General features: G+C 36.2%; 1 protein-coding gene across 11 annotated transcripts in view; it reads left to right on the top strand.

Annotated features, from left to right (window-relative positions):
* dlg1b (discs large MAGUK scaffold protein 1b) overlaps positions 1 to 13,276 on the top strand; it is a 145,601-nt gene that overhangs the window by 13,673 nt on the left and 118,652 nt on the right. For all 11 annotated transcript variants that reach the window (XM_052133254.1, XM_052133252.1, XM_052133251.1 and 8 more), the window contains exon 3: positions 5,231 to 5,394. In XM_052133254.1, coding sequence (XP_051989214.1) covers positions 5,231 to 5,394 — 164 coding nt within the window. The remainder of the gene's footprint in view (positions 1 to 5,230; positions 5,395 to 13,276) is intronic.

Here is a 13,276-nt window from a genome sequence, read left to right as displayed (position 1 = left end):
AGTGATCGTTGTCTTGGTTTTAGGGTAATAAAGAGCGTTTTCCTCACTCTTTTCATGAGAAGAGAAAACCTAAGGCATTTAAAAAGTGTAAAATGTAAAATGCTGTGTGTATATACTGTTCATTGTTAGTTGATGTTAATTTCAACATTTACTGAATACATTTTTAAAATTTAGGTTATATCTCTTAACATTAGTTAAGGCATTTACCTTATTGTAAAGTGTTACTTTACAGTGAAAACCTACCAGTGAAATTTTCACACATTTGACCTGTAATATTTTATTAATATTTTAATAATTTTCAGATGGCAAAGGCTTTAAAGAAAGTACCAGTGTGGGAGTATTTTACTGAGGTTTTACCAGGAAAAGCACAGTGCAATAATAGTTAATGCAACCAACATGTGAATTAATCTCAAGCACAACCCTCCAGCAGTTCAGTTTGGTTGTATATCTTTTATTTACTTAAATATTTATTAATATAGTTCATATATTAATATTTATATATTTATTTTATTTAAAAAATAGAAAACATTTTCATGTTTCAGTCAGTACTGTTTATTTTTTTAATAAAGTTCAGCACTATTTTACTTTTAAATGTTGTTTATCTTTCAGTATCAATTTTAATAACTATCGGCCGATTAATTGGTTATTGGCTTGTCTTCCAAACTTAGTTATTGGTATTGTTAAAATCCTATATCGGTCAACCTCTATTGTATAGCCTTCATTCCTCAAAACAATGATTGACTGATGAGTTTCTAGAGAAAGCGGTTTCTTTTTTGCCATTTTTGACCTAATATTGACCTTAAGACATGCCAGTCTATTGCATATGGTGGCAACTCAAAAACAAACACAAAGACAATGTTAAACTTCATTTAACGAACCAGATAGATTTGAACTATGTTTGATATAATGGCAAGTGATTTTTTTTGTTCCAAATTAGCAATTTAGCATGATTTCTCAAGGAAAGGTGTTGGAGTGATGGCTTGGGGCCTGTATAGATTTGATCAAAAATGACTTTTTTCAAATAGTGATTGTACTGTTTTTTTATACCAGTAATGTCTTGACTATACTTTGATCAGTTGAATGCCACTTTGGTGAATTAAAGTACCAATTTCCTTCCGAAACAAAAAAACCTGAACATTATTCCAAACTTTTGGCCACCAGTGTGTGTGTGTATATATATATATATATATATATACACTCACCTAAAGGATTATTAGGAACACCTGTTCAATTTCTCATTAATGCAATTATCTAACCAACCAATCACATGGCAGTTGCTTCAATGCATTTAGGGGTGTGGTCCTGGTCAAGACAATCTCCTGAACTCCAAACTGAATGTCAGAATGGGAAAGAAAGGTGATTTAAGCAATTTTGAGCATGGCATGGTTGTTGGTGCCAGACGGGCCGGTCTGAGTATTTCACAATCTGCTCAGTTACTGGGATTTTCACGCACAACCATTTCTAGGGTTTACAAAGAATGGTGTGAAAAGGGAAAAACATCCAGTATGCGGCAGTCCTGTGGGCTGAAAATGCCTTGTTGATGCTAGAGGTCAGAGGAGAATGGGCCGACTGATTCAAGCTGATAGAAGAGCAACTTTGCCTGAAATAACCACTCCTTACAACCGAGGTATGCAGCAAAGCATTTGTGATGCCACAACACGCACAACCTTGAGGCGGATGGGCTACAACAGCAGAAGACCCCACCGGGTACCACTCATCTCCACTACAAATAGGAAAAAGAGGCTACAATTTGCAAGAGCTCACCGAAATTGGACAGTTAAAGACTGGAAAAATGTTGCCTGGTCTGATGAGTCTCGATTTCTGTTGAGACATTCAGATGGTAGAGTCAGAATTTGGCGTAGAATGAGAACATGGATCCATCATGCCTTGTTACCACTGTGCAGGCTGGTGGTGGTGGTGTAATGGTGTGGGGGATGTTTTCTTGGCACACTTTAGGCACCTTAGTGCCAATTGGGCATCGTTTAAATGCCACGGCCTACCTGAATATTGTTTCTGACCATGTCCATCCCTTTATGGCCACCATGTACCCATCCTCTGATGGCTACTTCCAGCAGGATAATGCACCATGTCACAAAGCTCGAATCATTTCAAATTGGTTTCTTGAACATGACAATGAGTTCACTGTACTAAAATGGCCCCCACAGTCACCAGATCTCAACCAATAGAGCATCTTTGGGATGTGGTGGAACGGGATCTTCGTGCCCTGGATGTGCATCCCACAAATCTCCATCAACTGCAAGATGCTATCCTATCAATATGGGCCAACATTTCTAAAGAATGCTTTCAGCACCTTGTTGAATCAATGCCACGTAGAATTAAGGGAGTTCTGAAGGCGAAAGGGGGTCAAACACAGTATTAGTATGGTGTTCCTAATAATCCTTTAGGTGTGTGTGTGTGTGTGTGTGTGTGTGTGTGTGTGTATTGTAAATAATGTATTCTAAATATTATGGATTACTTCTTCAGCACTGGTAGATTTTTTTTTTTTCACTTGTTTTGACTATAAAGACTCTGCCAGTACAGTAAGACAAAATACACATGTTAAAAATACATTCTCTAAAAAACATAAATATCTTATTCAGTGCTGTTTCTAAAACCAGATCAATAAAATTTTCAATCGAATTAATTACATGGTGTCCCGATTAATTCATCTCGATTAATCGCATATACAAATATTTGCTGAGAAAGCCCCTCATATAACAATAATTCAATATAAAATGATGAACTAATGATACATAGTTATCTTTAAATATTAAAATTTTATATATATATATATATAAGTAAAATATTCAGATAATTAAAATGCATTACATTCTTGTAGCAGAAGAGTTAATCATTGATAAGACAATACAAAAAGCGGTTTTAGAATACAATGTATTGTTTACTACCATATTATTGAACATAAGCCAATCATTGGCAAACTGTTCACAGCAATCCAAGTGAATTTGTCAATCAGTTCGAGATTTATTATGAGGGCTTGTTTAAGGACCCGTCAATTTCAACAAGCATCAGACATACTTGTGTAGCGTTTCGGGTGCGTTGCGTCATAAACATAAAATTCTTACACTGTGTCAAGTTAAATATAGTTTAATACTTAGAACATATCTTGAGATACCTTAGTTTGGAATTGCGCTCCAAGTGTTTTGAACGCAAGAACATAATGCATGTTTGTGTTCTGCTGCTCAAGTGTGTTTTTCTTCACTGTATAAACTGCGCATTGATTCACTTACTGCCCTCTGGACTAAACAGGTGGTACTACAAGCTTGCATTTCTCAGAAATCTTCCATATTACAGTCCGGCATTGCGTTTTAATGGCGTTAATTTTTTTTAATATGTAATTTTTTGTCAAATTAATCACACTGAATTAACACGTTAAATTGACAGCCCTATTTTTATATATATATATATATATATATATATATATATATATATATATAGCTTTAAAAACAACAAACAAATCAACAGAAATTATACATCTGAAACACCTGCTGTGACTTTCTCACCTTTTTCACTGCTCATCAGTTTGCATCCCTGTGTTAAATACTGCAATTTATCATCACACAAAAATGCTCTCCAAGAAGTTGTGTCTCCCATTAAAACTACCACCACTAAAAATAAGAATCTTTGTAGTTGACCCCTCTAATCGACTAGTCCATTATTGGATGACTTGCTGATTAGTCGACCACCTTGGCACATCGTTAATATGAATGTCAGTCTTTAGTTGTCCATAAATAGATTCTGTTTTTGTTTTGCCTTGTTTAGTTTTTTACTATTTGCTTGACTGAGAGGTCAGTCAGTCATGTTAAATGGTAAGATTCTGTGACATCCTCAAGTGTTCTCTGAAGGCTTACAAGGGCTATACATGTGTCCATACAACAAAACATTTCCTTTATCTTTGGCTAACCTTATTATCAGCACCAAAATCACATTCCAGACCTATACGTTTGAAAAATGCAAGATATCAATTATTAATTGTCAAAGGAAAAATGCTTCATTAGTGGAAGCTCAATAATCAGCAGATGGAGATTTTTCAAAAGGTTGTGAAGTCATTGACACTTGATAGAGTATTTCAAAGGGAAACCAGAGCTAAGGGAATCACCCCCACCAGCGTGTATTATAAAAATATTTATTCTCAGTACTGGACAGCTCCATGTGATCCCACATGTATTTTCAGCCCTGTTACCCAATCTCTGACATGCAAAGAAGAACTATATCCCTTCTGCTATTTTCTCTCTCTGCCAAATGTCGAACACCACAGCCAACTTCAACGCCGCACACCATACTCTGAAATAGTAATTTCCCTTCTGACTGGGAAAGGGACTATTTCCCTAAATTATGTTAAACTTGTGCTGTTGTTGCTATTTGTTTGATTGTTAATATGTGAGCTACTATATAATCCTCCAAACAAATGCATAAATATATATATATATACTGTTTACACATGACTGTGTGGAATGCATGCTTTCTGACCCCCCCTGTATAATGCATGATTGTAACCTGATGAATGCTGAAACAGCTGTGAATGACCTTTTAAAGCTCCCATGACCTCCAACCTTAGCCCAAGCTTTTGTATGTAATCTTTAAACTGATTTTTGCTCCAGGTTGTGTATTTATAGATAGATACCATTAACTACTGAAGTACATCAGTAAAGGAATCCTGATAAGTAATGAACAAGGATCCCGAGAAAGAGAGAGGGTTTTGTTTGTATAAAACCTGCAGAATTAATGCACCCTTGAATTAATTATATTTGCACAATTAAGCTGCACTTAAAATTTATGAATGTTAATGCATTAGATAACCTTTTTTTATACACGTGTGTATATATGTGTGTATATACATATACATATACATATACATATACACAATGTCCATAGTAAATGTAATGAATTGCACCCGTGGTTACTCTGTTAGGAAACCTGTGTGAACTTGAGGGTAACTGACTTCATATAGCCGTTAAAAATGACCTTGGGTCCCGTTAGTTAAATGGAATTGCTTTTTTGATATGATAATGAAACTATCCATACAATGAAATTCATCAGCCTACATTCTTTGGTTTGACTTAAGTTTTTAAATATTTTTGCAGGACACTTTATCTTTCCTTGTTCTGAATAAAATCATTTTTGGTAAGCTCTGTTTGTAGTACAGTAAGTCATTTATCAGGCATGCATATTGCAGAAACATTTTGAAAACACATCTTTAATTTTCTCACAGATATCCAGGAATTTTATGAAGTGACCTTATTGGATAATCAGAGTTGTGGGGAATCCGTGAAAGTGCCCGATGCCCTGCCTCCTGTGAACCTGTGGGATTTCTCCAGCGTTCAAAGCACAACAGTGACTTCAGACACCCTGCCAAGCCTTAGCACCAGCATAGAGGTAAGAGTGCCCCACCCTTTGTGTTCACTTAGTCAGCAGACAATCTCTTTTCTTATCATCTGAATTAGATTTAACAAAAGTCAGAAATATGGTCTGAATGTAGGTCAATTTGATGCTGCATTTAAACTTGTGTGTTGAAACAACATTGTAGTGATATCCGGTGTCTGCAAAGAAATTTTTTAAGTGTTAGGGAATTTTCTTTTTTTTTTTTTAAAGACAAGCTTCTAATTTTTCTTAAAAATTCATGCCACAACATGGTCATTTATTTAGACTATAGATTGCAACAACACAACAACTAAACATGCCCTAAGTTTGATTGAAAATGGATGCTGCGCACTAAATAAAAGGGCATTTGTTGTGATTTCATTGGGACATTGTTTCCCTAAAACTTAATTTGTAACAGGTCTTCGTGGAGTATGTTGCTCGTGAAGCACACGTGCTTTTACTGTCACACCCTTTATGCAATGAGTCAAGATTGCTGGGAAAGTAACATCCTACTCTGCATGTTATCAGCACAATTGTCAGTATGTTGTGAATTCAATGTAATTCTCCCACATAGTGTACTTGAAATGGCACTGAAACGTTTTGAAAAGACTCTCTATCACCCTGGATTCAGGAAGGGCATTTCAGTCTCAGTAGGTGTGCGTGACATGCTGAAAACAAAGAGGATGGAGGGGCCTTTACGCTCTGTGGCTCTAACTGCAGTCTCCATGCATGCTGATTTTACACTTTGAATACTTTAGTAGCAGATGTTCTTTTTTCATGATGCAGAGGATTGATTGCTCTCAGCATCCTGAAAGAAATTAACATTCAGTCAGTAAATTCAACTTGTAGTTTACAGGCTAGTCAAATATTTGCAATTTGAAGTTAAATCCAGATATTCAACACAGTTTGAATTCCTACAGTCTCTGTAAGTTTTAATCAAGTTTCACTAAATGGAAATATTTTTCACTGTAACATCTGACACAATTGTGCATAACTGAAGACAAACTGAAAAAGGTCTTGGGTCATTTCAAGTCAAATAGGTGGGCTATCTTGTCATGCCCAACTTCTCAGATTTATCTAAATTAAATTAATTGACATTCCCTTTTAACAAGGATAATCAGGACACCAGAGGAATATTAGTGACTCGTCAGACCACTATCTTTATGTCTAACCGTAAAAACACAGCCGATAGATGTGTTGATGTAGTATGCATCTTTTTAGTTGGACTACTGTTTAGGTATACAGTGTCTATCAGACCTCACAAAACACAAGCTATAATCTAGCTGCATTAAGCGTGTGCGTTTGAGGGACGAGCGTCCCCGTGACAGAGTGTGCATCAGCCAGATGCAGTTTCAGTCTCTCCCCCTCAGATCGGGACATTCGCTCAACTCATAGAAGAGGCGCTGACCGCACAGAAAAATGCATGTTTCGGAGTTTTTATTTTTTTTACATGATCCGCTTCCTAATATTTGAACTTCAATAAAGCTATAATGCATTAAATCTAACTGCATTTAAGATGTAACGTCGGGGTGTTTCCTTTAAATACGCTTGACACTCAAGTTTTCCTTCAGTGGAGCGGAGCAGCAGCTCCTGCTCCACTTATTCCACAACGAGAGTGCTTCTGTATTTACTTTGTATTTTTGTATTATAATTCCCTCATACTTTGCGATCTATATCACCTGAAGCTTTTTGGAAAGTTTAAAGTTGAGCTGTGTAATTCTTCCTCTCTTAAGTCAAGTGCGATCTGCAGTTCTGCTCTCATCATTAGAGATTAAAGTGATCTCATGTTAAATTAAATTGGATCAAACGAGTTTTCAACAAATCGTTTGAATCAAATTATTTAATTGTTTCAGACCTAATACTTAATTCATTAACTAATGATAAAGAAATGAAACCTTAAGTGTTACCAAAATTACATTAAAATTACATGAATTGTGAATTGCTAACATTTATTTGTATTGAAAACCGTTATTAATAGTTCTGTTGTCAATATCAAAAGGTCTTTGTGACATACCGGCAAACAAAAACCATGAGAACATCATACACAGCAGAGATACTTTCAAAAATATGAAAAATGTATCCATTACAAGCTCTAAATCTGCTCCAGTGAGCAGATTTATATCTATGATTTGTTTACTGTCTTTGGTGTCTTGTTGTTACACAAATCACTAATTAGTAAGAATATGCATGAAGACCAGGTGCCGTTATTTAAGATTAAATACAACCCCAATTCCCAAAAAGTTGGGACAGTATGAAAAATGCTAGTAAAAACAAAAAGGAGTGATTTGTAAATTATATTCACCCGTTGCTATATTGAAATAACTACAACTACACAATACATGATGTTTTTCCGTGTTAATTTCATTGTTGTTTGAAAATGTACAGTCATTTTAAATCAGATGATTGCAACGCACTGCAATTTAAGGCTAATAACAATTTGACGAGATGAAATAACAAGATTATGTGAAACAGGAGATGTTAAACAGGTGAGGCAATCATGATAGTATATAAGGAGCCTCCAAATACAGCATAGTCCTTCAAGAGCAAAGATCATTCAAGACTTGTTAATTTGCCAACTGATGCTTCAGCAAATAATCCAGCACTTTGAGAATTGGGGTTGTAGGTATATCTGTTATTAGTGGCACTGCGACCAACATCAGTCTGATTTAAATTGGGAATAGCACTGAGATGAGTGACTGATGATGAGATATTAAGAGCACCTGGAGAGCGTGCATGTTTGATTGACACCGAGAGCACTCACGAGAGTAAAGCTAGAAGCGCTCATGAAGGCTCAAACAGTCTCTATTGCTCCACACAACGTATTTGTATTTGCATGTTTATTTGATGTTTAATTAACTTTTATGCCCAATAGCAGCTTTTTTTCCTCTTCCCGATCACTCTGCAGCGAGTCAGAATAACTACTGTATTGAATCTAGAAAATGGCCAACTTAATATAAATACACATGTAATTTAAAAGTTTACATTTGTGAGTGCTTTGAATTGCCAACAGCTCACCCTCCAAAGGACACTCTGTCATGCTTTAAGGGCTGAGCAAGCACTAATTTATTAGAGGAGCAGTGTATGTGTGATTCCCTGCATGCTGCAAAAAAGATCAGCCCTGATTCTAGGCACAATTGGCCGATCACAGATATAAGACTACTATTGGCCGATTTAGTTAGAGTGATCTGTGTCCCTTCTGGTCAAGTTGAGTTCTCTTTGTGTATGTGAAACTGAAATACAGACGTCTATGCATTTCTGTGGAGCAATAAGTTTATTTAATAATTGACCTATAGAATAAGTTTTAATCTTCATTATTTAAGCTGTTTTATTGCATGACCTAAATTTGAATCATTTTAACTCAATTGATTAAGTTGAAACAACATTTAAATGGCAAATCTGAGTTAAGTCTACTTGCATCTAGTTACCTTAATTTAAATAGTTAAGTTAATGCAATATAAACATCAAGTTAAATGAACTTAATTACACAAGTTTTGGAGACGCCATTATTTAATTGAGTAGAGCCAGCTTATTAGGGTTTTTATGTGTTCGCTTTCAGAAACGCTTTTCACCCTGAATCCAGTTTAAGTTTAAACAGATGAAATTGGGTTTTTCTGTCGGTGAGTTAGTCAATGAGCAGATCTGACTGAATTGAGCTGGTATACCTTTATCAACTCAGAAAACGTATAATATATATAATATAAGTTATATATATATATAATATGAAATATCTGTGATATCTGTTACAAATCATACCATTAAAGCAATAATCACTTATGTCTTCTCTATCTCAAAATGAAATGTTATGTATGTTACAAAATATTAGTGTTTGCATATTTTTAAGTTTTTAAAATTAATCTTAGTGGAATGAAAGTTATTCTAAATAAGCTTACAAACTCACACACCTATGCTGTGTATTTCAATGTCCTTTCTCTTTTCCCCTCTTGTTTCTTTCTGTGTTAATAAAATGGCCACTCTCAGGACTCTCCCCTCCTAAATGAAATTCTTCATGTTCTCGCTAAAGTGAAATCCACCCCCAGTGAGCTGGACCAAGTAAGTATCATACCGGCACGGGTCTGGTGGGTTGGGCATCCCCCATGGTCACATGCCTGGGCCAATCATTTTCTCCATTCCATTACCTCGTCGCCGGGGTTGCTCCAAGAATAGAGGGACTCGTGTGTCTTTGCGCTCCATTCATTTGGGCTCGCCTCATGGGTTGGCTGTTAACATAGGTCACAGCATTATCAATAGGATACTATTAGTCCTGTCAAGTTTCAGTGGCTAGCCTGTGGATGACATTTTCACAATGCTGAAAATGTCATTCAAATTCATATAGCCCAAAATTCTATGTGATCAGCCTGGTAATTGATACATTTTAAGATTTGCGAAACTGGATTTTTTTTTAATGCAACTTGTACTAAAAAGAGGTGTACTTGGGTAAATATTACAATGGAAGTTTGTTTATACTCCCCTTAAATTGTGAAAATGCCAGTTTGGTGTTGTTGCAAGTTTTAACATCACCTTATACACACATATTGACTGATATACAGTAGATATTTTAAGGTCTTATCCTACAAAGATTATATGAATTACCTTAGTTTAAAAATAATAATAATTTAATTTAGAATATTTTGATGCTTTAAAAATAATAATTTAAAATACATAATTTAAGTATTTGTAAAAGCATATTCTGTATTTTGCACTTTTCCAGGGGTTTGACCTCTTGATCATTTTAGTGTGAAGTATGATTATCCATTTAGTCTATTTTGAACCAAAACTATTATGGAAAAACTCCAAGTCTTATTGTTACTATTAAGGCTTAACTTTTACTATTAAGTTTGTAAAGAAGTTAAGTTTGTGTTGTCACTTTGTGATATCAAGGTTACTTGTGGATGGACCCAGATAATCCAAGATGTTTTTGCCCAATGTTAATTTTCTTGGTTCAAGTTCCTTCATCCAATATCTCCATGCCATTGTAGAATGCACAAGAGTCTGCTTCTGAAGGAAAGGGCCAATCACTGTGTACATCAAATATTTATTCTTGTGCTTCATTTCAGGGCAATCTACCAGTCACTACAGTATGAGCTATATAAAGCCTGTTTTTACACCGTCAGTTCAGTGTTAAAATGTGTGTGAGGTGACTGATGATGGGGCTGCATCTGCTGAGAAACACTTGAGATTTGCCAAAACAGTTTCTCTGTGGGGCATCTGAATCTCTCTAATGCATATGTTGACATTTTCAAATCTACAGTATTTTTTTCTGGCATATTAAGAGGGTGTGGTGCAAGTTCAATTAAATAACATTGCAGTGCATTTGCACAACATTTATAGTTAAGTTTATCCCTAGTAGAGTCTTCATATATTCTACATACTACAATGGCAAATAGTTGTGTTTATATTTTGTTTTCACTATTACTCAAAAATACAAGTCCTATGTGGCTATTAAACCTGATAATGAGCTCATGAAGTCCTGCTCTATTATAGTATAGACATCAGGTCTTCATACTTGATAATATCGGTTTTTAATGAAGAATTATTTTGGTTCTGGATCATTCAACACTTCATGGACTTGTACAAATGCACATGCCACAGTAGATGGCTATTTAATGTTATCTGTTGCTGCTTGACATGTTAAAGATGTCACTGACCACTGGAGATGTAAGCTTTAAACACAGCGAATCCCTCCTTTCTAGCATTAGTTCTCAGATGCAACGGAGGTCCGGACATAAATCATGACAACTTTCATCCTGTCGAGGTTTAGTTTTTGTTCAGTTTATCCGGACATCATCTTCCAGTGAGAACAAGCTGTCTCTAGTGCTCCATTTATATAGATTTGACAGTCACATTAATGAAGTAAAGGGCTTTGCTTTGTAGGTATAAATTTGTGAGATGCTTGATTAAACAGTGCAAGCGTAATTGTGCTTGTCGCTCCTTGTAACCTCGTATGGTGTGATGTTGCGTGCTCTCACTGATGCACTTTCGGGATCATTTGGAGACGTGTGCGCATCAGTCTCTCTTTTCTGTGAAGTTTACTAAAATGGCCAATACAGACAGCATATAAATATAGAGAAAGCAAATACAAACATGTGGATCGCTCTTATTGTTCTCTCTGTCCTTGAGTAGTTGCGGTCAGCACCGCATTTATTGACTGATTCAGTGCTATTCTCAGGAAAGAAGAGAATTATGAAATGAGATGCTGAGAGGCACAAGGTCGCTGTCCGTTAAGAGAGGATGGATTGCATTTGTATTGTTACGACCAAGGTAAGCTTAGATCTGCACTTGCACTGATGGCATTTAGCGGACACATTTCAATAGCTTGATTTATTGCTTTGCTCCTGTACATGTAATAATAAGAATGGTAGTACTTTACTAACAACAAAGTAATGACAGTAATGCACATATTCATATCCTGTTAGAGCTCCCTCTAATGATTTTTAGGATTGCTCTTTTTTTTCTGAAAGTGAATGTTTATGCTCCTATAAAAGTTTGAAGGAAAATACAGTGGAAAAATGCAAGTTTATAATGGTCAAAACAAAGCCACATCTGTTCACACTGATTTTACCTTTGAGGGAATTAATTAAACTACCCAAGAATAAGAATATAGTTTAAAATGTTTTGCTGTAACAGCAGGTGTTATTTGGTTGCCTGTGATTACTATGCACAGTAAAATGACATATAGTGCAAACAAGTTGTGCATGGCTGCATTTTGCACAGTGTCACCATTACATTTTGCATCTCGGTTGCTCATGGGAAACAGGGTAGTGAGTAGTGTTGTCACGATACTAGAATTTATTACTTCGATACGATACCTTGAAAAATATCGATATTCGATACCATTTTCGATACCACGGAGAAAAAAAACTGCCACTATATTAAGGGGGTAGAACTAAGTCTAGAACATGACAATGAGGTATATTTTACATGAACAAAATGTCCAGAGGTAGTGCACTTGTTCAAAAGCCTCTCAGATTGCCATACATTCAAAAACCAATAAAATGCAAGTAAATAAAAAGTCTTTGTATTTCCAAGTCAAATCAAATCCAATCTCAATGTCAACAAAAGATACTTAAACGTCAAGAGGGGGGGGGTGTTGGGGTTGACTAGCTTTCATAAGGTCTCTCGCTCTCTCCCTCTCTGCCGTGCGCGCGCTATGTATGTTGTGCGCGCGCTATCTATGTTATGCGCGCAGTATGTTCTGTCTCGCATGTGCGCTATAGATTCCGGGAGATTTGAGCTAATTTGCGGGCATCAGGGAGAAGCTATCAATATGCGGGAGACTCCCGGAACTTCCGGGAGACTTGGGATGTCTGGCTTCATATCAAAAATATTTCCAGATAGCACTCCTGCTGTGTTCTTTATCAACCAAAACTGGTCGCGGGGGCGCCGCATGCACTCGCCATCTTTACATTCACTTCACTTTTGCTATTTAACCAGAGCGAATGAGACGAGTGCGTGTATGTGTGTGTGTGTGTGTGTGTGTGTGTGTGTGTGTGTGTGTGTGTGTGTGTGGTGTTTGTCAGCGCCTTTGGAGAGAAGTGAAAGTGACAGCTCGGCTGGTATCGATACTTCGGGAAATTAGTATTGGTACCGTTCAGATATTTTAGTATCGATATTTATCGAAATATCGATATTTTTGACAACACTAGTAGTGAGTGGTGGTCATGGTGACTGTGCCAGGGCAGAGAGATTCCAAAGGATCTTTGGAAAAATTACCTTACAAAAATGTTTGCATTTAATGTAAGCTAGGCCTTTGGTGGCTAAAGCGAGAGTGGGGAAAGTTGGATCTTGAGTGGTAGCAGAATGTAAGAAAAGAATCATCTTATGTATTAATCACTTCCTCATTTGTATAGAGCACACTGTACTAGTCTCTATATGCATGATAATTGAGGATTTTTTTTGT

The sequence above is a fragment of the Xyrauchen texanus genome, chromosome 9 (assembly GCF_025860055.1).
Source record: "Xyrauchen texanus isolate HMW12.3.18 chromosome 9, RBS_HiC_50CHRs, whole genome shotgun sequence".
NCBI classification, from domain to species: Eukaryota; Metazoa; Chordata; class Actinopteri; order Cypriniformes; family Catostomidae; genus Xyrauchen; species Xyrauchen texanus.
This window is presented reverse-complemented; position numbering and strand designations above follow the sequence as displayed.